Source organism: Helicoverpa zea, chromosome 15 (genome assembly GCF_022581195.2).
Source record: "Helicoverpa zea isolate HzStark_Cry1AcR chromosome 15, ilHelZeax1.1, whole genome shotgun sequence".
NCBI classification, from domain to species: domain Eukaryota; kingdom Metazoa; phylum Arthropoda; class Insecta; order Lepidoptera; family Noctuidae; genus Helicoverpa; species Helicoverpa zea.
In genome coordinates this window covers 8,300,929-8,328,516 of record NC_061466.1, presented here as the reverse complement: position 1 = coordinate 8,328,516, position 27,588 = coordinate 8,300,929, and the positions used below count along the sequence as shown (strand labels likewise).

Below are 27,588 nucleotides of genomic sequence, written 5' to 3'. Positions count from 1 at the left end.
TAAACGAAGCTATTGTGACGGTGAATTGTAGTAATTTATTTTAGAGTCTTATCGATACTGGCAGTCTAATCGCCACTCTATTTCGAGCGTCAGTATAAATGAACGCTGTAGTCGAAATAGTAAAAATATGTACACTCGATTCAACATCATTAGTGGAAAGTGAAATGGCACGCGACAGATTAAAGATAAGATTATTTTTATTCGTTTTTCTAGCGAAACAAAAGTATTTTTAGTAATTGGACCATTCAACGATTTTGTACGACTCTTGGTTGATTTTAATAATTTGATTATTTGAGTTCAGTTCACGGGTCGTTGAATATTGAAATATTTTAGACTAACTCCTTTGTTGAAACCCACACATTGCTGTGCGTGTCTTTAAAATTGATTATGAACTTTTGAGCCTTAAAGCACTAACAGATTTTAAGATTTTTTGTTACTAACACAATGGATCTCTGATGTCTAAGTGAATAATTGAATTTGTCATTTATCTTTTTCATTGATCAGTATCTAAAATATTTGTTACTTCATACTTACTTTTTACGTAATAAGGTACTCCCTAATTTCGAGGTCAGTGTCCTAAACGTTTCAATGTGATCATTATTAAACTATCTTTTGTCCCAATAAACTTCAGGTACAAAGGGTACCAAATCGTGGTACTGGTACTTTAGATACCTCAAAAGGAATATTCTAACAACAATAGCTCATTAGAATTTCTGGGAACCCGAATGTCTGGTCTGGGCTTCCTTTTGAATACGGTTCATCTTTAGTTAGAGGCCAGGGCTTTGTTTTATACCAGCCTTTCCTCGCGGTTTCGTCTACGTCCCGGGAGATTGACTTCCCGTATCCGGGTAAAAATTAGCATTGTCCTATCTAATTATCTGAATGCCATTCTTATCTATATCGAATCGGTTCGGTAGTTTTGACTTAAAACTGCAACAAACAAATGGATAGACAGAGCTACTTTCGCATTTATAGTATTAGTAAGGATGCCCTGGTTAGGAAGTCTTTGTCGGTTTATTACATTTCTGTGGCAAAATTCGGGTAGCCTAGATATTCGCCCCTTGATTGTAAAAATTATCATTACGTAGTTTGTTACAGTTCTATCCGAGTCTTGATAGAGTTCAAGAACCAGGACTTGGTGAATAAGGTAAATAGAATGGGCACGTAAGTATTTTTGACGTTAATTTATTGTACAGGTATTTATGTTGCAGATAGGTACTGTATATCTTAATAATGAAAATGCAATAAACGTAACAATTTTATGCTACTTTGATAAGTTTAATGAGAAATAAATAATACTGAAAGTGATATATCCTTCATATAATTTGTATAAACATCTAAGCTCTTGGAAATATGTGAACTAAAAAAGTATCAAAAATCAATATCAACGAACTTGTAAATAATTTCTTCATTATTCACTAACTGACACAAGTTTATCGTCGGACGTACAATTCTTTTCTCGTCATAATTGTTTTCTTTCTCATGCAAGCCATATATTATCACTTTTGTTATAGAACTAGCCCATTCAGCTACATTCTCATTGCAGAGTACTTGAAAATCTTCTCCAACAGCATTAATTGTTAAAGCTGTTGAATTGGCTTGCAGTGTTATAGTCATGTTTTCATTCATGAACAATTTTCCAGTAGCATTACATGTAGTTATCGTTGGTATCGCTGCATCTGTAGTTGTTGTTATAATTGATTCTGTACTAGTTTCATGTTCTGCATTTTCTTCAGGATCAGTTCTTACTTTAGATCTTTTTTCTGTGGGTGTTGGTTCAGTAGCATTGTAATCAATAGTAGTTTCACATTTTAATGCGATTATGAGCGAGTATGGTGATTGTCGACGAGTCAATTCAGCAGTTAGTTGAACATTCTGAAAGAATACACTTTGATCAGAAATAGGTTATTGATGAATGGGAAAAGAATTTGGGCCAAGGTTTATTAGTCTTTCATTTCTTTTAACATTATAAGCATTCAAGGGAAATTATGTGAATACAGTAATATTACCACAACGACGCAATTTTGGTAATAGATCTTTTTGGGTCAATATTATAATAATGTCCTTTACATTTTTTCCTTGTATGTTCTCAGGTGTTATTATTTCTATTGACCTCGCCATAGCCATTTTCCTTGTATGGAAATAATAATTTGATCAATTGGCCAGCTTGACCTCATTCTTTTGAACTTAAATTACTACAATATACCTACCTATATAATTTTACTTTTCATGAAGACAACATAATAATCTTACCTTCTGCATAACTATGATAGAACCTCCGCGCACCAGCGACAAGAACTCTGCCTCAGTAGTTGTCAAGGTAACTGCTTGACCTTCTTCTCCAACTACCTCCATACCACTCCAAAATTCGTACCAAGTCCCCGGAGGCATTCGCACATGCACATGAGTTTGACTTGGTTGAAGATTGGGAACTATCAATATATCATCACCCACAGCAAACTGAGTTGTCAAGTCAGTAATATTCACAGATGAAGGGAATTGGTAGAACATAGGTCTTAGAAGTGGGCCTTCCTGCAGGACAGTGTAGAAATACGGCAAAAGACTGAGTCTTCTGTTTAATGCTGTTATCATATGTATTCTATCTGTACCAACGAAGGCTAGAGGATCCCTTGAAATAGTTTTTGAATGGATCTTGATCATTGGCATGTATGTTGCAGCCATATACCATTTAGCGCAAAGTCTAATCTGTGTTGTGCTTAAGAAATGTTCTGTGTCTCCGCAAATGGGTGAAGACCAGTACCAATGGCCAGAGATACCTCCTAAACTGGCTTCAATGAGTTCTCTCTGAAGATTAGTCCATGAAGTTGGTATATTTTGTCTGTTTATTATAATGTCTCCATTCATCCATTGACTGGATGATAGTTTTGGGATTGATCCTTTGATGTTTTCGAATGCATTTGCAAATTCGTTGCCATATTCACTGTGCCTGATGAAATATAATTCTCCAGGATACTCTGTAGAATTAGCCAGACGTGTGAAATTTCCAACTGCTTTCGTCGGTCGAGTAGCATTCCATTGAGGAGTAAAATTGAAAGCAGCTTCAAAAGTCTGGAAAAATAATTGAGATAAGATTTAATTATCTGATGGTACTGAAAGTACTCAGAATCAAATCAGAAAAGTAATGACATTTTATGTGTGAATGATCTTTTTTCGACTCTACAGCTCTAGAAATATTCATACGTAGGATTTTATTTTTTCGCAGGTCAAAGACATGCATTTGAAAGTTATTTACCCAAGAAATGGGCTCTTTTAACATGTCATGTTCACGCCATCTGTTAAGTTAAACTCAAGTACTTTCTGTAAATAATTTATCATAAACTTTCTCATCAGTACACAATGATTTATGATGTTCGGAATATTATAATGGATAATTTTGAAACTTCCTGCTGCTCATCATTAATTAATAACTTTTGGACCAAAACAATTTTAAAAGTCTCCAACAAACTTAATTACTTACCTCACTGAAGTATGGCAAAAAATCGTTAATTTGGTCGAAGTTCTTTTCAGATTCGTCCAAGGGCCAATTGTTTTCGAGAATAACAGCGTCAAAGTCAGTGTTGTAAGCCCACAAATGTTGCATTGTTTCATTACTGACTACTTTGTAACTTGGGTAGATAACATCATGGTTATTCACAACACCTTTGTACATTTTATATGAAATTGGATCTCTGATGATCTGGTGATCGATTTTGTCATCGTCAATACAACGATCACTTGTTTCCATTTTGACAGCTGGTTCTTCTATTTCTTCTTCATCTTCATCTTTTGAGCTTTCTTCATCTTCTGGTTCTGGTAGTGCCGTATATTTTATCTGCAATATTTAATTCAAAGTATTAAGGTTCAGTTTCATGGACAGCTACATTCTTCCCGAGTAACATGGACTACTATCCCGGTATTCTTCTATCCCGGTACAGACAAAAGTTCCCCCCGGGACGCGAGCGAAACCGCTAGAAAACGGTTAGTTATTGATAAAAACATCCGTCTTATAATGTACTACTTGTAAGTGATTGCTTCAAAGTAGCGTTTATTTAATTTATTTTCAATTTGGAAGTCCTCTATTAAGCCTCCTCTTTGAAGTTCTAATTGATAACGCTGAAATTAGGTTCCTGGCAATGAAAAATTCCCAACATAGGACTTAATTAAAAGGCCCTCGACGTTAATTACTATCGTCAAATTTTATTAGGCTTGAAGTATTTTGTATGAATGCTAGAACACTTTCTAGTTTTAATGAAGATATTTAAATTAGACATACCTATTTACTGCCTCTAATTGCAATTTAGTAAATACTCGTACTATGTGCGTACTTCGTGAAAAACAAATGATAGTAGGTACTTCACAGTCATACATTCAAATTCATTGAAGTGTAAAAGATACGCACTAAATCATAACAATTTTCTATGATTCACATTTTCGCCCAAAAGGCCTTTATCTAGCGACTACGTCATACTTTTATTTAAGGATAGAAGAAGGCAAACAGATTAGTTAGATCGGCAATGTGGGATCAAGTGATTTGCAAACGTATGTGAGAACGATTTTATTGAATTCTCTACGTGACTTTGTCTTAGGGAGCAAATGTGGCGAATTTTCTTACGACCAATTTCACCTACAGTCGTTTATGTGATCGGTAGGTTAAACGACAACTTTTCTTCGCTTTGGGAATTAATCACTTTAGGAACAAAAGTCTCAAATTAAACTGTTTATTGTCGATTATTTTAGGTTTTAATTTATATAGATGATCAGTTGTTTTCGTTAATCGCTCGTTTATCTTGTTGGTAAAAATGGACTTTGTTCGATTATTTTATGATTTTGAGGTCGTATTCAAGGCGTTGTCTGTTTGAGAAATTGAGTCAGTGCACTTTGGGTTCTTATTGGGCGTGCTTAATTCGTCAGCGTTATTTTGGAATTTATGACTCGAGTCTATTTTAGTCCTTAGGTATTAATCTTTAGGTGTAATTCTAATATTAAGATAATTTAAGGTGAAATTGAAATAGGGCAAAGGAACATTATTTGGGTAATATAGAACGCCATAAATGGTTAAACATATTTTCATTTAAACATCAAAAGTCACCTTCAAACCTTCCAACAAGTTGCAACAACAAACAAAGAAATATAGTTTAACACTTACGTAAGGTGAAACATGTGGTACAAATCTCTTTCCTCCATTCTTTATGAGCGTAGCACCTTGGTCCACTAGACTGACCATGGTACTATTACATTCAGTATTGAACACTATAGAAAGAGTACCACAGTGACTTTCAAATGGCATTCTTGTGGTACTTGGTGCGGCAGCAGAAGCACTGGATAAAAATGTACGAAGCTCTTCTAGGGGATTTGTAGAAGTTGATTCTCTGAAAAAAAAAAAAACTTGAGTTTCAATAACTTTTTGACATGTTTCGTTGGATCAAGACATATTAATATACATTGAAGAAATAATATTGTCGTTGATCTTTAAATAATTACATTTTAGCACTAAGAGCTTTAAGTTGGTTTGATACTGGTCTGATAACGGATCATTATAATGTGTACCATTCATCTCCATACTGATTTAAAAGGCCGAACAAACTATCGACCGACTAAAAGTTATCAGAGTGTGAGGGCTCTAACTGAAAGTCTGGAAGAAAATAATTTTCTAGTTTTCAAGTTTTAGGCAAGATTTATAAGCACAATGACCCAAACGCCTCCAAAAGGGATCGTCATGTGCCAAAACATTTTTTTCAAAGCTGAAGAACTGCTCAGCTACGGAGACTTCTAAAAAGAATTAATGTTAAACTTTCTGTAAGCGAAGTTTATCGGAATCTTCATTATAAGTTAGTTGTAATTGGATTTGTTTACAAATAGGTTGAAATTAGAACTGTTACACGTGTTCATTAGTTTATGTCATAGTAGGTTCTGCTTCATGACTTTAAGTTTGCTAATAATAGATGATTGATGGGAACCAGCCATTAGATGAATGCCCTTATCGAAAACTACTTTTAGAACCTTAAACAGATGCGTCCGTATGAGAATATATAATATGGGATAAATGCAACATTATTCTCAAGATAAATATTTCTCCTTCGAATTAACTGCTATCAAATAACATTTGTCCAAAAATAAGCGAGGTTGAGTAACAACTCCTAACTTCGTAATACTTGGGCAAAAGTTGAGGCATTGTCAATAAATTGATGGATTGTGATTGAGCACAAATCTGTCCAAAGTACTTTAAGGGGTTCGGAGAATTCCTAGCTTATAAGTCAATCTAATGGCTGTGACCTGTTGAATTAGTTGGCTTTGGACAAAGTATTGAATTGTAATAAATTCTAAATCAATGACAGATCATTTTACGTACCTACAAACGTGGGCTCCAAGCATCCAGTATTCCAGATTCTTCTTAGCTTTTATTGTAGCCATGGCGTCTCTCATTATGTCAGCAGGCTTCGGTCCAACAAACAAATGAAACTTCAGTCCTAAATCTGTTATACTGCGAACAACTAATTGTTTATCCTTTCGAACAATCACCTCTGTAGGGGCCATTGTATCAATCAATAACCCATGGTATGACCCATTAAATTTTGCGAATATTAACGGTATAGAACTCGAAGCCCCTTTATGATTATATATCACTTTGACAGTATCTGGTTTCAACGGTATTTCACCGAGTCCGTATAGCGTTTCATTTGTGAGTTTGAACGATATTTCCCATATGTTGTTCGAAGCAATTAAAGGTCCTCTTGCTGTGTTGAATATGTTTCCTTGAGTGGAGTTAACGACTACGTTTAATTCTGGATGAGTTACACCATAGACGTAATTTTTCTCTTCTAATTTTCTGCCGGTAATATTGTTGTGTTTGTAGAATGTTAATGTAAGATGAGTTGGTGTTACTTCATCGATTGATAGCTTGATGTTTCTAAAGCTTCGCTGTGATCCATATGGCGTAGTTTGTATTCGTGGATTCAGGTATACGTCTTCTGCCCAAGTGTGATGGGTCATGTAGGAGAATCTTGAAGGGTATCTATGGAAGCATAGGTTGTGATGGTGATCATAGCAACATTGGGCATGGCATTGCTCGGGGGTGACCGCTTCCACACCACAAGGAATCCGGGCTTCTCTGGGAACTAAGCAGGATCCTATTGACAAGCCATCAGGTGGTGGAAGTTCCAAGGATGGAAAGAATATGAACCGGTAGATAAGTATTGGTCCCAAAATTGTAGTTAGTAATAATGCTACGATGACTCTTAGGGGTCTGTTTAGGAGCACCCAATCGTACCATTTTATATCTGAAATTAGAGAAATAATAATTAAGTTATTTTAAGAACACTATTTTTAACTTCTTTAAGTGCATTAAGTAGAACTTCAAGTTTTAATGCTTGCAATTCTTACTAATCTTGCGTCTTTTATTTGAAATCAAATATCAGATTGTTATGACTAATTCATATTAAGTTACGACTCTCGTACTATTTCAATGCAGTTTTATTTGATTGGAGTTATCTGATATGAAATTTCGAATCAGCTAAAAATGATCAAAGATTTTATTTCAAATTAAGCTGAGAATGCTATTAATAGAGTATCTTAATATTAGTTTGCGTTGTCAACATAGACATTCAATAACGTTTAATGAAGACTTACAGCCAATTTCTTCATCAAAAGTCAAAGCCAAAGTAATGTCATAAAGTAAAAGTAACGGTCAAATTCGTTTTTTCAAGGCTAAAGTGACAGCAAAACGAATAGAAAAAACGGATTTGACCGTAACTTTTACTTAATGACATTACTTTCGCTTTTACTTTGGCTTTAGATTATTATTTTATAAAAAACTTCATGAAACAGAACATAAGCTTTTCTCTTGTAGTAAAATGTATTTATTGGAAATTGATCAAAATTGTGGTTACCCATATTATTTTTGTAATAATCTGATAATTGTAGGATTCTAACCAAAAAATCTCTTCATGGTACAGACATTAATATAACTTTGATATACTGGTTAAAAAAACATGAAAGCTTTTTCGACCTACGCCTCGTACCTACAACCTTCCGGGAAATTCAGAAAATATGGAAATGAAAACCATCAAAAATACCTACTATGTATATAAAATATTGATCAAACAGAATAACATATATCATACATGCAAAGTACTTTTATATTCCTACCTACGTATGTACGATCAGTGTTGAAAGTAGATGAAAATAAACCGGCCAAGTGCGAGTCGGACTCGCGCACCGAGGGTTCCGTACAAATGCTGTATAGATAAAAAGTGAGTTTCGCGCCAACCGTTCAGTTTAGAACAATCATAGTTATGGTAATTTCGTGAGAGTCAAAATAGTTAATATTTTTTATTTTATAATATAACTAAAATAGTAGGCCAGTACCTTGTAAAAGTTATTTTATTGAAGTTATTTATATACAACATTTTATAGTCATCGTTCAGAAATCTGATTGAAAATAACTAATTATGTCTTAAAGGTCATGGGGCATATCTGACCCGCTTTGTAAAAAGTGGCGGACATGAATCAAAGTAGTTTTAAATCGTGGGGAATGGTATGACGTTTCTTTGAATATAAATATTTTATTAAAATTCCATGAAGACGAATGTCCAGGATCGTTTGAAAAATATAAAAGACAAGCAGTTTCAGAGGATTGTACAGGTTGCAATGCTAGTTTTTATTGTTAAAGACATTTCATAAAGAAGGAAGGTGCCAATCCGGATGACCAGGATCTGATGAGGATCTGGAAACCCTGAGAAATCGAGGGCAACTCTTGAATATTTTAGAGAGTGAGTGTATTTTTGAGGGTACTGGTAAACAGTGAAGGTTTGGAGCTGATTTGATTATGGAGACTACAGAGAGTCAAGGGAACTCCTGAACGGTATGTTGCAACTACCACGTGTTTGGGCTTATTTTATTCGTATTGGCGAAGACTTTCCACAAAGATAGGTTTGACTGCCATTGTGGGATCGACAGCTAAGATCAGATATAGTTATGGGAACTCCTTTACAATTTATAACGTAACCTTGTGTTGGAGCTTATTTTATTTTAGGTGATGAGAATTCACTACTAACTTGGGTTAAAGCAGCCATTGCAGGAATGGGATCTTTTATTTTTGAGGGATTAATCACCTAAAGAGCCCCAGTTTCAGGTTTTTTTCGAAACCGCCTGACGACTTGTAGCTGTCGAATTGTAACAACGACTTGTAGAGAGTAGGATTTGGGGCTGCTGGCTTTACGTTTCTAGAGCCTTGACAAAAGTGTAATTCTGTCCCTTTCTTTGTTTCATAAAGTCGGCATTATTTTATTTTGTAGCATTTTACAAACAAATCCAACTTCAAACATATAAAAAAGCAACAGGAAAACAAAAGCAAGAAAGAAATTAAAAAGATGTTAGGTGCATCGGTCTAGAAGTCGGTGTCTAGAGGATGCATCATCAGTTTTCTTGTTGTTTTAGAAGTTGTTTTTTTTTTTTTTTTGTAAAAAGTTTTTATTTTTAACTTTTGTGAAAAGTTCTCGTCAATATGAATAATATAAGCCCAAACACGACGTAACTAAAACATACCGAGTTCTCTCGACTTTCTCACGTCTCCATCATCAGATAAGCTCTAAACCTTCACTGTTTAATAGTATCACCAGACATACATCTGAGAATCAAGTTTTAATCCTATGCATGCCTACAATTTCTGATAGTTGCCCTCGATTTCTCAGGATTTCCATCATCAGATCCTGACCTGATGACAATGGAAATAAACGGCGAGTATACTCTTTCACTACAAAGAAATGATTTCTCAAATCCGTCAAAGTTGGTCGTTTAAATTCCCCATTGAAATAAGGAAAATATTTGATGTTTACACCTGATTTTCTCTAGATTCCCATGGTTCACATTGATGCGACTAATGCCATAGTAAATCAGAGCCTTTATCATTGTACTGTGCTATATTTCGTTCGTATCCACCGTGGGTATGGTTTTCATACTAAGGTGCCCAATGACCTTTGAATGATTTAAAATTTTTCACAGTTTAGAGGCCAGATATTTAAAAAGTGTTTGATATGAATTTCACTTTTTATTCAAAACTTTAATATCTCTACGCGTTCATGTGAAAAAGGGTAGGTAGTAAGTTTATAATTATTAAAAAAATATTTTATATAATGTAAGCAAAAATAATATTTTAATATTTTATGTAACTTCAAATTTATCATTTTCGCAATTTTTCCTTTATCTGTACTATATAACATTGCTTCGTGCCGAATTTTAAGATTCTGAGTTCACGGGAAGTACCTTGTAGGTTTTGATTCCCTAGCGTGTGACGGAAATTCGTCTAAAGTGTCGGTAAAACTGCTGTATCTTTTGATCGCGTTAACTTAGAAGTTTGATTTTTTCATTGCTTAAAGGGACAATAGACCTAGGTATTTGGTATAAATTTCAATTTGGTACCTTTATTCGTTCGTGAGAAATAAGGTAGTAAGTTTCATTTTATTAAAATATTTTTATTAAATTATATAACAAAAAAATGAGATTTTCGCAATTTTTCCTATATTTGCATTATATAACAATGCTTCATGCCAAATTTCAAGATTCTGAGTTTACGGGAAGTACCCTTTAGGTTTTGATTCCTTTGCGAGTGTCGAGAATTTGTTGAAAATATCGACATAATCGGTTGTATCTTTTGATTGGCTTGGCTTAGAAGCTTGATATTTTCACAACCTAAAGGGACAATAGACCCGAGTATTTCATGTGAATTTCAGCTTGATACGTCCACGCGTTCTTAAGATAAAGGGTCTTGACAGACAGACAGACAGACAGACAGACAGACAGACAGACAGACAGACGGACAACAAAGTGATCCTATAAGGGTTCCGTTTTTTCCTTTCGAGGTCCGGAACCCTAAAAACTAAAATTTCAAGTCTTAACAGCGTAAAGGGTCATAATTTGTTAACAATACAAACGCCAAAATTTGTTAACATCATAACTTTAAAAAGGCATCATAATTTGTAAACTTCAAAAAAGTATATAATTTTATTACTCTGAATTATCGGACACGGTGTTGAGTAGTTTGGATTTTTTCTTTTCTTCAGCTACTTTTGAGCCTGACTGTACGTACCTACATAAATACATTAATGCTGAAAATTGGGAGCAACTCGAAATATGAGATAGAACGTGGAATCCAGTTCATTATTTGGTACCTATATCGAGACTTTTCATGATCCTAAAAGCTTTCTGAGAATACAACTCGCGTATTGGCGGTTATACATATAAGTACATATTGAGTAGGTACTAGCTTTACTTTTTATAGTACCTTCACACTGCAGAGTAAACAGTCGGCCGACAGTTGACCCGATTATTGGCAATTTTTTTAAAGAAATTCTTAATTCCTATCTAATATTTCAGTAGGCCTGATACCGGCCAAATACCTGATCTTTGTAATGTGTGTACTACCATTCATCTTGATAATGATTTTTGAGCCCAAACAAACTATCGGACGACTAAAAGTTTGCAGTTTGCATCGAAATACACGAGGTAAGGGTAAGAGTACACCTTACTTGGTATGTTTCGAAAAGTAGTTATTATCTAACAGTTCAAACTCAGACGCTTATATAAACAAGGAAACTATAACTAGTAGGTACCTACTAATTTACATTTAGTTTGATAATATTAGTTAGGTAATTGAGATATAATAAGTTTTGATGGTTTAAACAGTTTCGGCAGGACAGTAATGCGGAAGAGCACTTATGTAGATGCTTAATTAACTCGATGCATTCTTATATACATGTACGTTTTTAGTTAAGTATTAAAATGTAAAAAAAGTCGTGGTGGCCTAGTGGGTAAAGAACCAACCTCTCGAGTATGAGGGTGTGGGTTCGATTCCAGGTCAGGCAAGTACCAATGCATCTTTTCTAAGTTTGTATGTACTTTCTAAGTATATCTTAGACACCAATGGCTGATAAAAAGGTGAAGGAAAACATCTTGAGGAAACCTGGACTATAGTCTGAAATCACCAACCCGCATTGAGCAAGCGTGGTGATTAATGCTCAATCCTTCTCCATGTGAGAGGAGGCCTGTGCCCAGCAGTGGGACGATAAAAAGGCTGTAACAGTAACATTAAAATGTAATGTGTATGTAAATGTAATTTTAATTTGTAAAATGTAGTTCGTATTTAAGTATGTGTAAATAGGTACATTATTTTCTTTATATAATTCTTATTTATGTAATGTACACTTAGTTAATGTTTCCAAAGATTTTTGCTACAAAGGATTCTTTTATCTCCTCTCTGGATGGTGGATAATCCACATTCTTGAGATTAACATCAAATATACTGATTAAAGGTTCGTGATTTCGATCAAAATTAAATATATTTACACCACTATTTGCTTTCACAAGTAAGTACATATTGTGAAAATTAATGAAATGAAAATTACTCTTTTAAAAGTGAATCAAAATCAATGTAATTTTTAATTATCAAAATCAAGCATCGTAAGCTCGAATCCTAGCAAATGTCAATATATTTGATTAAAATAAATAGTTTAAGAAAATTATTATTTATTTCTATTATTGTGAAATATTGCACATTTCTTTGACATAATAAAACGATCATGATAGATCTTTGGTTGTAGACTCATTCATTTATCAATGACGTATAGTTAAATACTTTGATACGATCACTAGGGTTTAATATCTTATGAATGATCTAAGATAAAAATGAAGCAAAAATAAGTTGCAAATTAATTATTTTTGACAAACAAATTAAAGGCTTTTTCTGTTATTTATGTAGCCAATTAACAGAAACTAAAACATTGGATTGTCGATAGTAAAATAAACAATTACAGTCACTAGCAATAAATTTGGTTCACTAACAATATTAGTTTTATCTCTAAAAACATTTATAACTTTAGAAAGTGATTTAACTTTATTCATATACGTAATTTAATTTAAAGGTAGGTATACTTTAAAGAGCTTTTTATTTCAATAACATTGTAACAGAATTTATTCGGCACTATTTGAGTTATCAAGAATTTATTCGGCATTTTGTTTGTGGTAAAAACTTATTTTTTACCTTTTTTAAATAATTTTAACCCCTCATTTCAGTGTTGCCATACTTATATTATGTGACCAAGCTCGAATTAAGTGAAAACCATCCGTTACCTATAAGTAAATATTATATTTAAAAATAAATCTGCCTTTTTTGTGTTCCTCTAATTTTGCCAGAATGTGTAATAGGTATTAATTCAAAAATGTTGAGGGATGAAATCCTATGTTATTGATCCTTCATACCAATATTTGACCTAAGTTCAGATATTGCGTCCAATCTAAATATTTTCCCACACAGGGTTATGACATTTATGAGAGCCTAAAGTTACTTTGAAGTACGGTAGACTGCACATCAGGGGTAACTGTCATGCACTTTAACGCGATAGTAATAAGTACGATTTTCCTATAAAACTGTTACCACTGACCTGAAGTTGTACTGCAGTAAACTAGTGACTAGTCGTTAAAAGGGAAATTGCAACATATTGCAAGTGAAAATATTCAAAAATGATTTTCAGAATTGTAACTTTCGGTCATGCTAGTTGTGTGTGCACTTGTGCCTACGCATACTTAGGCTGTGTTCAAACCAAACTGACTGTCAGCCACCGAAAGTGAGCGAACGTTACGCTGTTTATTGTATTTCCATACATATTCACTTTTTCGTTCACATCTAACCGACGATACATTATGCGAATAATGCATGCAGTACGTAATGTCGGAACTAAGTAATGTTACAAAATCATAAATGTATTCCTCTATTATTTTTTATTTTTGGTATCATTTGACAGTAATTCATATTTAATCTTAATTTATTGTTTTATTGTAATTTTGATGTGCATATTATGTAATTCTACACAATGGAAATTGTTATTGAATAAGTAAATGATGATGATATGCAGTATACGCTGACATTCGGCGGCTGAGAGTCAGTTTAGTTTACATGCAGCCTTAGCTCGCGAACAAATGTGCGGTCAAATATTGCCATAACGTCTTTTTTAAACACATGTTAACGTCACTTCTATTTTGAGAATAAAGGCTTATTAGTTAAAAGTAGTTTTGCGTCACATGCTTTTATCGGAAGGCATGTTGTCCGTACAAAAGGTTCTTGACATCGTGAACAATGTGAACTTTTATGGTCCCTAAGGTAGTCTATATTTAACAGCTCTTTTATACGATCTTTTACCTGTAATGGATATTTTAAAGCACGTTCTCGCTTGTTAGTTTAAGGTACGATACTCTTAATGCGATATATTTGCACTGGTTTTATTAATTTGATCACTACATTGAAATAACATAACAAATAAAATAAAATAAATTGTGTTTTTCTATGTATTAGTTTATAGTTATTATTTTGTTTGTTTATTTATGTATTGTTTTTTATTTTTCATATGTATTAGTTTACCTATAAGTATTGTACTTTTAACTATTGATGTATCGTATTTGCTATGGGCCTTAGTTGCCTGATGTAAAGGAATAAATCATCATCATCATCATCATCATCAGCCTATCGCAGTCCACTGCTGGACATAGGCCTCTCCAAGTGCACGCCACTGAGATCTATTTTCGGCTAAGGAATAAATAAACCCATCCAAAACAAAAATGTGAAAGGCTGCCAAGTTCGATAATATGGGAATGCACAGTTTTCACATAACTTGTTATAAACCTACTAAACGCAATGAATCAAGTATTTAATTTCCTATTAAAACTTGCCAAGTAACATCATTAAAAAGTAACTATTTTTAACTGAGGTATGTGTATGGAACTTGGTACTTATTCAGATCTCACTTCTTTTATTAATAGGCGAAGCATTCCCATATTATCGAACTTGGCAGCCTTTCACATTTTTGTTTTGGGTGGGATTTCATTTATTTTTGTAAGGTTGTTTATTTTATTTTTTTCTTATGATTAAGTTAGTTAAGGAAATGAGTCATTTATACTATCTTTCCGATTTTTGATTAGCACTATGCTTCTTACAAAGAAATAAACTAGATTGACTAAATGGACTAGATTTACCAACTGACTGACATGACATGTTATCATATATTATGTTTGTGGATCAAAGTTACACATTCGTTATTTTCGAAAGTGACTCACACTTGGCTGTTTTCACATTTTTACTTTACTTTGACTAAATACAAACCTTTGTAACGAATTTCAGATCGGTACGACCATTCGAAGATATATTATATAAATATAGATAAATTTAGTTCGTTTTAGTTCCTTAGGGGTATAAATTTACACCGGGTATAAATGTACACCTTCATTATTTTGAAACTGACTCACACTTGGCCATTTTCAGATTTTTCCCTTTACCTTGACATAAAGACCTACCTCCATGCCAAATTTCAAGTCAATACGACCATTGGAAGTGGTCTAGGTTTTTGATGAGTGAGTCAGTCAGTGAGTGTATAGTAAAAATAGCGATTTTCTGACGTCAATATCTCAAGACCTACAATAGGTATGATAATGAAATTTTGTATTTTAGATAAGTGAGAGGGTCTCAACAGATACTAGAAATTTGATATGCGTAAATAAAATAGATTTTGAGTTATAGGGGGGTCGAATTTGGCCCGAAATGGTTCGTGTAATATAACCCACGGCCGGTGTGTCGCTTTTTTTTGCTCGAACTTGGCGGAAATAAAATAACCCTTCTTTCTAGTTTTGTAACTATCTACAAAATTATTTTAGTGTATTAAAATAAAAATTACACTGTTCAATTATTTAAATATATCTACCTCTTCTATATAGATCTTGAAGAATTTGGATTTCCAAAACCGCACTCATTGTAATAACCATATTATTTATCTGTTAGGTTTAATTAATTTGCAAGCACGTGTAAGTTACGCTGGTTATATCTCTATAGAGAAATGTTGTGTTTCGTGGTGTCAACATTTGAGTGGCACGGCGGTTTTAATTTAATTGACTCGCCATATTGTCGGTGTTTTTAAAAGCGCGTACCCATTTTGCAGTAGGTGCGTGAAAATAATTTACCCCTTTATTGAGACAGTTTTTTGTTTTGATTGGGTTTACAGAAGACATTCAATATTTAAGTATAGCGATGAGATTAGACTTAGACAGACGTACAATGAAGTTCAATAGGATAGGCACTTAGATACCCATTCTTTGGATTCGATGCAAAAGGATCAGCAGAAAATCTAGATTTACATCTACTTTTTATGTCTAACATTTGTGTTAGAAAGTTTTTCTCTCACAAAACATATTCAAGGGAGTTTAGAAAGTAATTTAACAAAATCGTTTAAGACATTATTTACCGCTTAACAACAATGGTTAACTAACGGCAGTCCATTTCCAGTTCACATGCGGTCGAAGAAACGACCCGCTAAACAGCTATTTTGCCACAAAACTTTCCTTGATGGCCTTTCTGATTCTACCCCCATAAATCTCTTAACCCTTAATCCATGCCGTGCCCACTACACAAAACAGTTCATCAAGGGTAAAAGGTAGATTAAGGCATCCTTTTTTATCTTTTTGGGAACGAGAATACATCTAGTCTTACGAAATATGTAGCTGGAAGCGATCAAAATGAATTTGGTAACAAGAATAAAAACTGCTTGGGTCTGAAGTTGATGTATCTTTTTTTTAAGGCCAGTGATTTCGAACATGAGCTCGAAATACAAACTATATCGAAATTCAAATTTCGTATGACAAACTATTTGAAACTGTCGAGTTCACTTTCAAATGGCGGTCAGTCCGATTTTGATATTTAGAAAATAACAGTGCAGGATAGAAAAAACAGAAGCATTTTCCAGTTGTTTTAAATTGGAGTGGATAACTCGTAGTTTTGGCATAGGTGAGTCAGTTAGATAGGGTTTTTGAAACTCTTCACAAACGGGTAAAAATTCAGTGACGAACATTGCTATTTCTCTCTGACATAAATTTTGCAAAACCTATACACAGAGAGTTGGTTCTTTTGCTATTTAAGGAAGTGATTATAAATTTAATCAAATGTTTATTAGACCAATAAGATAGAAGAAAATGCCAGTAAAGCATTTTCATTGAGGAATCGACTGGAATTTGTTTGAAACTCAATGAAAAAAGCTAGGAGGCCGATAAATATGATACGAGGAAAAAATTAAATGAATTTCCTTCTCATACCACCGTTTAGCTTATGGTTCGACGAAGAGTAAGCCTGATTTCCTAGAATTCCCACCGACTAGGTCAAAGCCATTTACTGAACCAACGAAGTTAGCTACGTCAATATTACGTTGCTAAGCCTGCTCAAATGCTCAAGATATCTGTTGGGGTATGCGAGTCGATGCTCGGATGTTTCATGTTTATTCAGCTGATTGGCAAAGCTACAGACTTGCGTACAAGACATTTGGGGAACCAACATTGTTGGCACTGATGTACATGTCTGTTGTGTAACATTGTTTTAGTTCTTATGTGCAAGCTTTATACGTGAATATAGAGGAAGATTTGATGGGGATTCTCACACTAGCAAATTTTGTCGTGCGTGAGCATACGTTAGTTTTTTTTACGAGCGACACATTATCGTTCGGTTACAAACGTCATCTTTTGTTTCGGTAGTTGTCAATTCGCGTGTATACCTACGTATGTGCGGAAATATATTGAGTAATGTCGCAAAAACCGAACACAAAATCCGCCCGTTTGAAGGCACTCGCTGTTGAAGTTTACGCGAAGTCGGTCTCAAGAGAATAGCTGAAAAGGCTCATTTTCTTGCCAGACTATTCAGAATCTTGCATCCAAGTCGACAGCTTTCAGCAGTTGTGTACACTGTCAAGCAAGAATTTCGACCCACCATACCTAGTTTAAAATCAAGTACTACTTTTCCGAACTGCCGAGGAAACTTATCTCCGTAGCCGGATAAAATATACCATTATAAAAATAAAATGCTTGTGCACTCTAGTATGTCCCGCGTAGTTGGCTAATCTCCTTATATGAAAACAGCCGAATTCCGATAATCGGCTAGGAGGACACCATGCTATTATGGTTATAAATAACTAGTTTCATATTTTGAAAATCGATAAATGGAGACATTGAACGCCACTTTCTTACTAACACTTAAACTTTAATATTAATAGAGATATGTATATAGTTACATAGTATTCGCATAGCATATACAATCCCTGAAATTCAGAATGCTGATCACTCGCCTAGTTTGCAATCGTATTTCCATGTATCCAAAGCAATATGCCTGAGCTATACAGCTTAGTACTGCGGCTTTTCCCGTATTTCATACCCGCAAAGTTCATATAGATGAGCATTCATGTTAATATGTGGTTATCTGTTAGTCTATTACTGAATGAATTCCTGGAATTTTGGTAGTTATAGTGAATTCGTTTGAAAGATTTTGTAGTAGGTACTTGCTGTGTACTCTGTTTACCATCATCATCGCAGCTTCAGAATTTTTTATTTGTCAGGGACCTCACCTAATGATTTAAGCCAATTAGAAGCGGCCTGCATTCAGCGTCTATCTTATTTTATCTACTGATTTTCATGAATATTCATTTGTAATTCAGTCATATCATACAAAACCACAAGTACTTTAAGGAGACAGTGACTATTTCATAAGGACACATTAAATATGCTCATTTTAAATAAAGGCTATTAGGGTAATACGGACATAGCATGAATATGAAATGTAGTGGAATGTTCGAGAAAACATGACAATTGAACAGTCATCCATCATGAACAGTATGTAAGGTAATGGATCGACTATTTACTGAAAACGGTGGATGTCATATCCAATGTCATTATTTGCATTGTTATCTATGCTAATGTTATGAAGCTGAAGAGTTTATTTGCTTGAACGCAGAAATCTCAGGAACTACAGGTACGATTTAAAATTCTCAGATAGTCTATTCATTGAGAAAGCTATAGCCTACTTTTTTATTAAAGTGGGACTCACGGTACGCTAGTTAAATCACTCAAAAAATATACAAATGTAAAAAGTTCCAGTAGCGAGAAACGTTTTGAGATTCACAAATCCTCAATCCAGGGCACCAGTCAGAAATTGTGACTACGCCTCGTCATCAGCTTCAAAAGACCAATAAGATATTGTGCAGAAATCGAGTTCAGCACATTAACAGTAAAGTTTACGACCCTTAAACCAAAAAGGGACTTCCTACCATAATAAATACATTTCTTATACGCTCTAAGCCAAGTGGCCCAATCGTTCCACTAGGATCGTCATTCTGTCACACCGCAGAAATGTAATGGCCTTATAAAAATGATAAAGTACTGATATTTATCTCAATAATGTTTTATATACGTTTCCTACAGAGCAACGTAAAACAATGAAGAAAATAATTATATTATATCAGTCTTCCTCGGTTTTATTGTTCTATTGAAACCTTTACTTCAATGTTTTAATAAAGGAATGCTTGGCCTTTACTATTAAATATTTCAAGTTCTTTGCTCTTTGTGCAACTGCTTATTTCAAGTTAACAGTAAGTGCAATGAGTATTTAGGCCAAGCTATAAAAGAAACAAAAAAGTTCTAGTGACTACTTAAAATACCTATATATTAAAAAAAAACTTAATCATAATTCCAAAAACAAAAAAGGTTCCAATTTCAATTGAAAGATGGCCACTGACATCACTAAAAAGTTCGTAATTAATTAAAATGTTTCTATTTTTAGTTTGCAGTAATGCCTCTCCGGTAATATTCACGTCCCGAGGCGACTAAAAGCATGGATAAAAAGGTAAGAAAACTTTCTAAAGAATTAGTTATTATTATTATTGGGTAATGTAAAAAAAAATATAAATAGGCTTTAGGTTAGTTAAAGTTTCTTATTACATCTCTAAAAACCTTTTTCTACCAAATTTATTATTAGCTCTTAACACCTCATGTAGTTTCAACTAATTTCAGAGATAAGTGAAAATTCTTTTCTAATTTTATAAAATTCAGTAGGCGAGGCATTCTTCAAAGAACTTTTGTTCTACTTAAAGCATAGTACATACCAGATTAATTGAAAACGATTTATTATCACTGTTGAGGGTGCGTACAATGTGACTTATGCCTAACACGGGCACGCACTTGAGTGAAAGTGTAGCAACTTAGTCATTTTTCAGTAAGTCCAGTTGGTATGAAATAATGTTATTTTTTAGAGTTTTGTTATTATAATTTCTGGAATTAACTGTGCAGGATTTTTTTGTAAAATATTTTTGTTATAAATTCAAATGAATTAAAAATTGAATTTTAAATTGCGATACCTACATGATTTACTGTTGCATTCAGACTCTCAATTAATCTAAAGTCAGGAATAGTGCGTAGACAAAGAAAGGCGTTTGATTATACGATTTTGATTTACCTATGTATGGAATCTATTGAAATGACTTTCATGATTTTGAATAATATTCATAATCTCTTGCATTCCATAATGTTACAATAAGTGTCAATATAAATATATTGCTTTAAGTAATAGGTACTGAAAATGAAGATTTGTACTTACTTTTCGCCTGTTCAATAGCGAATGGTATTTCATCATCTTCTATATCACCTTTATAATCATTCACGTGCGGTATCATCGTTCATGTTCTGCTTTACCTGAAAAAAGAAAACGGTACTTTTATTACGAGCTTCCGCCAGTGGTTTCCTCATTCCGTAGGGACTACGCCATGCACCCGAATAAAATAGTCCATAGTATTTCTTGCTAAATGGGCTGTTTAATATTGAAATAATGCATGGATAGTAGTCGCAATGATGTGAAACGCTCGAGAAATTTACTTTAAAGTAGGCAAATTAAGATTTTTTTAAATAACAGTCAAAAGTTTTATTTCACAAGCATTAAACTGTGTGTTTCTATAAAAAATAGACCTAAAATATTCTCAATATGATAGGGATACGGATAAGCTAAACTCGATTTCCAATCCGTTAAGCATTTATAGATACTATAACAGATAAACTAACTATACCGTTAACCTAATATTATTCCTATAATTTGGATTACCAAGAAACATATCGGATCCTAAATAATGTTATTCTGAAATGGAAATTCAATCAATTGTAAGGAATACACGTGGATAGAGATATAATATAGTTCCTATTTATATTTCTAATACGACATGTTGTATAGTATTCTAACGTTGAAGAGACTGTATGTATTTGAGAGTAGATTTTTTTGACTTGAGATTGTTATTGCAAATGATGTGGTCATTTTAATTCCTTGAAAGTAGCCGCAAAGTACCGCGCAGCAACAACTATTGTTAACCATTGAACAAATACTAAGGCGGTTTTTAAATTAACTGCTTCTACCATTAAAACAAGCCTTCATTTGAAAGCGCCCGGAATCCGCAAGACATCTATCTACATGTACACACTTATGTACCAAAATGACAATTGAGGATGCAAAAATATCTGAGTAAAGCAAATAAAAAGGGCAAGTTGTAAAATCACTGCATATTATTCATAGACCATCTGAACACTCCATTAAAAATGTTGTTTACTCCGCAAGTATGGCAGTGATTTATTTATCAATAACTCAGTAAACGAATGAAAATATAATTTTTCACGTACTGAAGGGTGAATGTAAGGAATCTACTAAAATCATAGAGGAAGGACGGAGGAGCGGAGATATCATAATGCAGGTAAGTCAGGCGCCTTTTTCTAGGTCAAAAATGCCAGTTATGAGAAAATTAACTAACGAGACGTTCAGGTAACTTAACACATCTATCGAAGATTTTGGATTTGGTAACAAAAATGGGTGTGTTCCGAAGAAGGTGTATGAGGGCGGAGTTAGTAACTTTCCTCGTTCCCCGAGCACCCGCATTTTCGTAACGCTACCTTCTTAGATGTCGTTATGACTTCTAAGCTAGTAATTTTATTCTCCATGACTAAAATAAACACATGAATACGAATCGGCTGCGAATCATATATGGTTCGTTCAAAAGGAATTTGTTTGTTAGATGAGATTTAAATTATGCATTTTTGTAGTATTTTTACGAATGGTCGCTTGCTTAGATTAGCTTAGGAGCTCTGTGTATTCTGAAAAATAAATACAACAGTAATTTGAAAGCACGGAGTCCTTGCATACTTGTTCTTGCTTGACTCTACTCATCAAATACCTAATGTTCCGCTTAGTTTAGGTAAAGCTAAATAAGTTGACCTATTTTTCTTAATGGAATGACACAAAAACATATAATTAAAAAAAAAACCTTTACACAAATAACTGTGGCTGTTTGATAATATTTGGAATAAGTCTAATTTTGTTAAGTTATATTTGTAAAAAAAAATTAAGAAAATAACCACAGACCAATGAAGCGTGAGGCTTACTTGTATGAATAAGAAAAACCTTGCTATCCCAAATGGCTTGGATAAAAAGTTTCTTCTAGACCTAAATTAAGCCCAAAATTTTATTTGAAAGAATAAAACATTAGAAACAAAAATTCTCACTCTGTATCCGACCTCTAAGACGGATTGTAACTGTCGAGCGCACCTTGTACCCGGCACTGTTTAACTTTTATACATTTATAAAGATTCATTTACTCATATTTTTATACCTTCACCCTTTTCTTGAGATACCTAAGTAACATTAAAATTAATTAAATTAAGTACACGTGCTAGGTCTTTCCACGGTTCCAAGTAAACACACGTTTTCTACTACTTAGAGATAAAAATAAATAAAGAATGAACAGTGGAAGAAAGTAAAAAATACAAAACTTTGCACGTGCTGGCTAGCAGATAAAATAAGGGCAGTCCGTTAATTGGACACTGTGTAAATATTTTCGGTGAAATGTTTCGAGTAATTCTTGTTGGTTACAAAGTAAAACGATACTGTAATCTTTTTTTTTCCTCAATAGTTATAAAGAGTTTCGATGTCAGAATTATTTTTAATAACACTGGTCACACGAGCAGAAATACTTACGTGTTTTTATTTGAGTGATATCATACTTGTAACATGTAACTTATTCATATTTTTACTAGTTTATACTGAAGCTTTATTAAAATAAATTTTGAAGATAGAAAATTAGGTTTGAAGCCGACCCCAACATAGTTGGGAAAAAGGCTCGGGAGATGATGTTGACAGATAGAAAATTAGGTACGAAAATTCAAAAGATTTTTGTTATTTTGACTAAAAGCAGAGTTATACCTAATATTATTTTTGTGACAAACCGACTAACACACAAATACTGAAGAGCTTATAGACTTGAAGAGCTTATAGACTTGAAAATCACCGCTCAGACTTCCGATGAGTTGTGAGTATCCACTTAGAAATTGGATTGGCCGGATTTTATGTAAATCCTCCCTTAAGACGGTGAAATAGGGGATGAATGGCAAGATCTTATTTACAGCTCAATCCTCGATCAGTAAGCCGTGAGTAAAAGCTAGGAAATATGCCACACTCTATATAAATACAAAATGTTATTCTAGCAGAACAGAAATAAGATACGATCTACTTCAGTTTTCAGAGCTTTTAGGGTTTTGCTATGTAAAAGGCTTTGAAGAAACTAGTGTTTACAAATCTGATTCCAATCAATTTCAAATTCTTAATTTCAATTTTTTTCTATGTCATCTTTACACTAAAATTCCACTCCCATCTTATGAGAGCTTTCGCATTAGCAGATCTTTCGTGCGGCAACGCGGCATTAATTATCAGTATAAACGACGGTAACTGGGAGTTTTGCCGCGCAGAAAGTGGCATACATAGACAAACCGAGCGCAAACGCTTGGCTAATTCTCTAGTGTGATAGGTCTGTAAGGATACCTAGGTACTATTTTAGTAGTGCTTGAAGAACCCTTTTCCAAGTAAAGGTACATATTGTGCCTTCTAAAAATAAATACCGAATAAGGTTATGGAATAACTTGATGATGATGTCCTCCTAGCCGATTATCGGCTACGACGGCTGTTCTCACGTAAGGAGATTAGCCAACTACGCAGGACATATTATAGTGCACGAGCATTTGCGCAGACACAGGTGCACTCACTATTCCTTAACTCTCATAGCCCGATGGGACGGTAATCCGACACGACCGGAGAGAGATCAGGCGCAGGACCGACATTTACGTGCTCTCCGATGCACGGGAGTATCAATCACCAACTTCCAGGCTCCGGGCTGCTTTGTGAAAGTCTTCTAAAACCCACAAAGCGATTTCGGCCCGACTCGGGAATCGAACCCGAGACCTCGTGCTCAGCAGCCGCACTTGCGACAGCTAGACCAACGAGGCAGTGGAATAACTTACAAATGTCCCAAAAAACGTATCTACAAAAATACTATTCCGAGTTCAAAGCAAATGAATGAATTGGTTCATCGCATTTGATATCTATCGACGCCGACGTCCTCTAGACATGGCGATAACCACAAAGGGTTGCTCTTGTCGTCATAGATATTTTTATGATAATAATATATTCAATTTGCATATGCAATAATGTGCAAATTAAATAAACTGATCGAAAATATTAATATTAAGATTCGTAGAAAGACTTAATGGACTGAATTCGTTGAAATAATCTAATAATATGTACCGCTTTTGTTGCTACTCTTATCTCTCCTGTGTCGTAGGTGTGTTTAGTAAATATTCATTCACGAATGAATTAGAAGGAATATAAAGAATTCATTCATCATACTACTGGGACAAGGGCAGGGGGATGATGAATGAATTCCTTTTACCTACACATGTGGGTAAAGAACTTATAACACACAGCGAAGCAGTGGATATAAATAGAAATAATTTATTTGCAATGTTACAAATGTGATTTAAAAAAATGTACAGTGTCGCAATACATTTCGCCTTACGGTATGCAAACTAAAGGTCACCCAGTAATCTTCTTTCAATTATTTATTTATCTGTTCATTTGCAGAATTTTGACAAAGCACCCAAAAATAATGTCTTTCTATTTCTAGTATGCACATGTAGAGTTATGCTATATATATATAGCACCATGCTAAGAGAATTATAGTTTTATTGATTTTATGTTATTTTCGTACGTTTTTTGTCTGGGCAAGTTTTTCATGAGTTTGTTGATATCGGGTGATTCACAATGTGTAGAATGAACTCTTAGAAAAATAATGAAATTTTATTTCATCGTCTTTCTTCGTTTCAGTATGACCTTCTGGCTTGCATACTAATACAATTACTTTTTACCGATTGATAATTTTTCCTTTTAAGCCATAGCGTAAAGATAACGTTTTCCGAAGAATACAAAAATATTTATTTTACAGTTCAAAAGAACAACAGCGATTATTGGTACTATGAAAACAATATATTAACGGAAGAGTTTTTCTTGCTTGTTTCTAAGAGGAAGCTGTCAGAATTACTAACGACATTCCATAAATTGTTTTACTGAAAGACAGTTACAAACATCCTTAAGTGCATTTTGTTCCCGAATTTACATACTCACATATTTATGGTCCATTGAGAACATACGTGAATACTTATGGGAGGAGTTATTTTAATGTAATTTCCTTATGGGTGTATTTAATTTTCTTCCATTTGATGTTTTTTTGTTAAAGACGATATGGGAATGTGACGCACGTTTTTTGATGTATGCTGATATGAGTTTCTCTAAAATTCAGCTGCGGATATCAGATAATTATTACGACTGTGTTAGGGACTTTCCCTCGTTATTTTATTCTCAAAGCGAATGTGTTAACTTAATACAAGTTAGAACAGTTTCTGTTTTATTCGTTCTTATCTGAACTAAATAAACCGTCTGAGTACATATTCTGTGATAAAAGTTATTGTTCCTAATAAAACACAACTCGAATTTTATCAAGAAGAAAGCACGTAATTCCTAATTTGCCAGAATAAAGACTAGACATTTTATTACTTACATAAAGATTAATATCACTTGTCTCAGAAATCCGGAGTGAAAGACCAAAAAATCCCACAGTGCACTTTTTAAACCGAAGTTATTTAAAATTCATTATTTAAATTAAACTTCGAAAACAACATTATCACTCAGTCTTTTGTTCTACAATGTGTTATCTTTAATTATCGTTATAATTGATTTTACTGACAGATAATATTGATAACACGGATTCCTATATAAAAGGAAGTAGATAAGATATTTCTTTGATAGTAGTGTTTTATTTAGAATATTTTGATTATGATTTGTTTTGAATGGCTATGATATCATTGGTATTTTGATGATTCTTTATTTGAGGAAAATGGTTACTGGGTTGTTACTACATTTTTTAAAAGTATTCATTTGTTTTTTTTTGATCAGAGACCCATTAACGTAGAAATGGGTTAGTTGAATGAGTTTATGAGAATTAGTATCGATTATGCGTTTTCTAACAGTTCTTCTTCTTCCTCCTGCCCTGTTTCCAATTTATTTGGGGTCGGTTTAATATGTCATCCTCTTCCATTTTCCCCTATAGCGTTTTCTAACAGTTAAGAGATAAATAATGTAATTCAAAACAGAGCAATACAATTACAAAATATTATTATGTACTTAACTACATCCCGACCAAGTGGTCACATTTCTGATCATTAGGTAGATACCTACGTATTTCTTAGAAAAATACTTTTCCTGGTATGGATATCGAGTACGCTATACCAAATCGAAGAATTTGTCTGAACCGAGTTCGGAAAGATCGTTCATGCGAAACATACGACACGGTAGTGAGTCTGCAAAACTTCAATATTTTTTGTACATTCAACTGTTTCCAGGATCCAGGATCCAGGATCCCAATGGTTTTCAAGTGCGTTTGAAATCTTTTTGAAGTCAGACTTTTTTACTAAAAAAATATACCTTAATTATTTAGAACACCAAGTTATACCAAGTTAAGAATTATTCTAGGTATAACTTCAGTAATTTCTAATCTTCTAAGTATCATGGATCACCTTGAAAAAATAACAAAATTAAAACAAATTATTATGAATGATGATGATAACTACGCACAACTTCTACAACTTACGAAAATAAATCAAAATCACGTTATGTTGTCAAAACAGTTTAACACTAATTACTTACACCTGCATCTAAGTAATAACAATAGTAATTCATCACAGAGAACCAACTGTAGCAACTTTAGCTGAACATCCTATGTCCCTTCATCAAGCTAATGTCATTGACCTGACTGCCTAGGTTAGACTGAGAGCCGGTTTTGAGCCGCGTGGAAAATAAGTATTAATGTGTCTATAGAAAGATTAAATCATAAACTGATATTATTATTTTTTGTTACAAGAATTCCAAAAATACTAGAAATGGGTCCTGCTGGTTATTCTTTAACATGCTGGCTAATTTATTTTGCAATAAATTCATCATCATCATCATCTTCCTGCCCTATTCCCAAGTCATCTGGGGTCGGCGCAATGTCTTTTTCTTCCATTCCTCTTATTTTATTCTTCAATATATTCAATGTACAAAAATTACTTCTCTACACATTAATTATATGGATATAGATTATTATCTTCCAAATCTTCTCACAGTCTTTCGAAGTAGTTGCTCTTTTTTTTTTTAACGACGTCAAAAATCATCAAATGACCCCTCCCGCTGTGGGTTAGCAGCGGAGAGGGAGTGTCAGACTCTTACTGACTAAAAACCGTCGTGTTCCGTCATAGGCCTTTTGTGTACCAGGGCCGCGGTATCTCTTTCGAACGACCCGCAGCCCTGGCAGGCCTTGACCCTGCTGGGCCCCGCTGGGGTTGCTGACA

The 27,588-nt window shown here is 33.9% G+C and overlaps 1 protein-coding gene across 1 annotated transcript; it reads right to left on the bottom strand.

Annotated features, from left to right (window-relative positions):
- Positions 1–1,257: 1,257 nt before the first annotated feature.
- Positions 1,258–25,908, bottom strand: LOC124637020 (sucrase-isomaltase, intestinal-like). Its single transcript, XM_047173334.1, has 7 exons — positions 25,761–25,908; positions 20,441–20,535; positions 6,350–7,277; positions 5,147–5,369; positions 3,479–3,832; positions 2,254–3,069; positions 1,258–1,875 (listed from the first exon to the last, which is right to left on the bottom strand). The coding sequence occupies exons 2-7, from the start codon at positions 20,514–20,516 to the stop codon at positions 1,372–1,374; spliced, it is 2,901 nt and encodes a 966-aa protein (XP_047029290.1). The 5' UTR covers positions 20,517–20,535; positions 25,761–25,908; the 3' UTR covers positions 1,258–1,371.
- Between the last annotated feature and the right edge of the window lie 1,680 nt (positions 25,909–27,588).

Bases quoted from the DNA above. Each gene is read 5' to 3' on its own strand.
- LOC124637020 (XM_047173334.1), bottom strand. From the start codon at position 20,516: ATGATACCGCACGTGAATGATTATAAAGGTGATATAGAAGATGATGAA. The intron at 5,370-6,349 runs GTACGTAAAATG...TTTTTTTTTCAG, and splicing joins CTTGGAGCCCACGTTTGTAG to AGAATCAACTTCTACAAATC. The intron at 1,876-2,253 runs GTAAGATTATTA...GTATTCTTTCAG, and splicing joins CTATCATAGTTATGCAGAAG to AATGTTCAACTAACTGCTGA.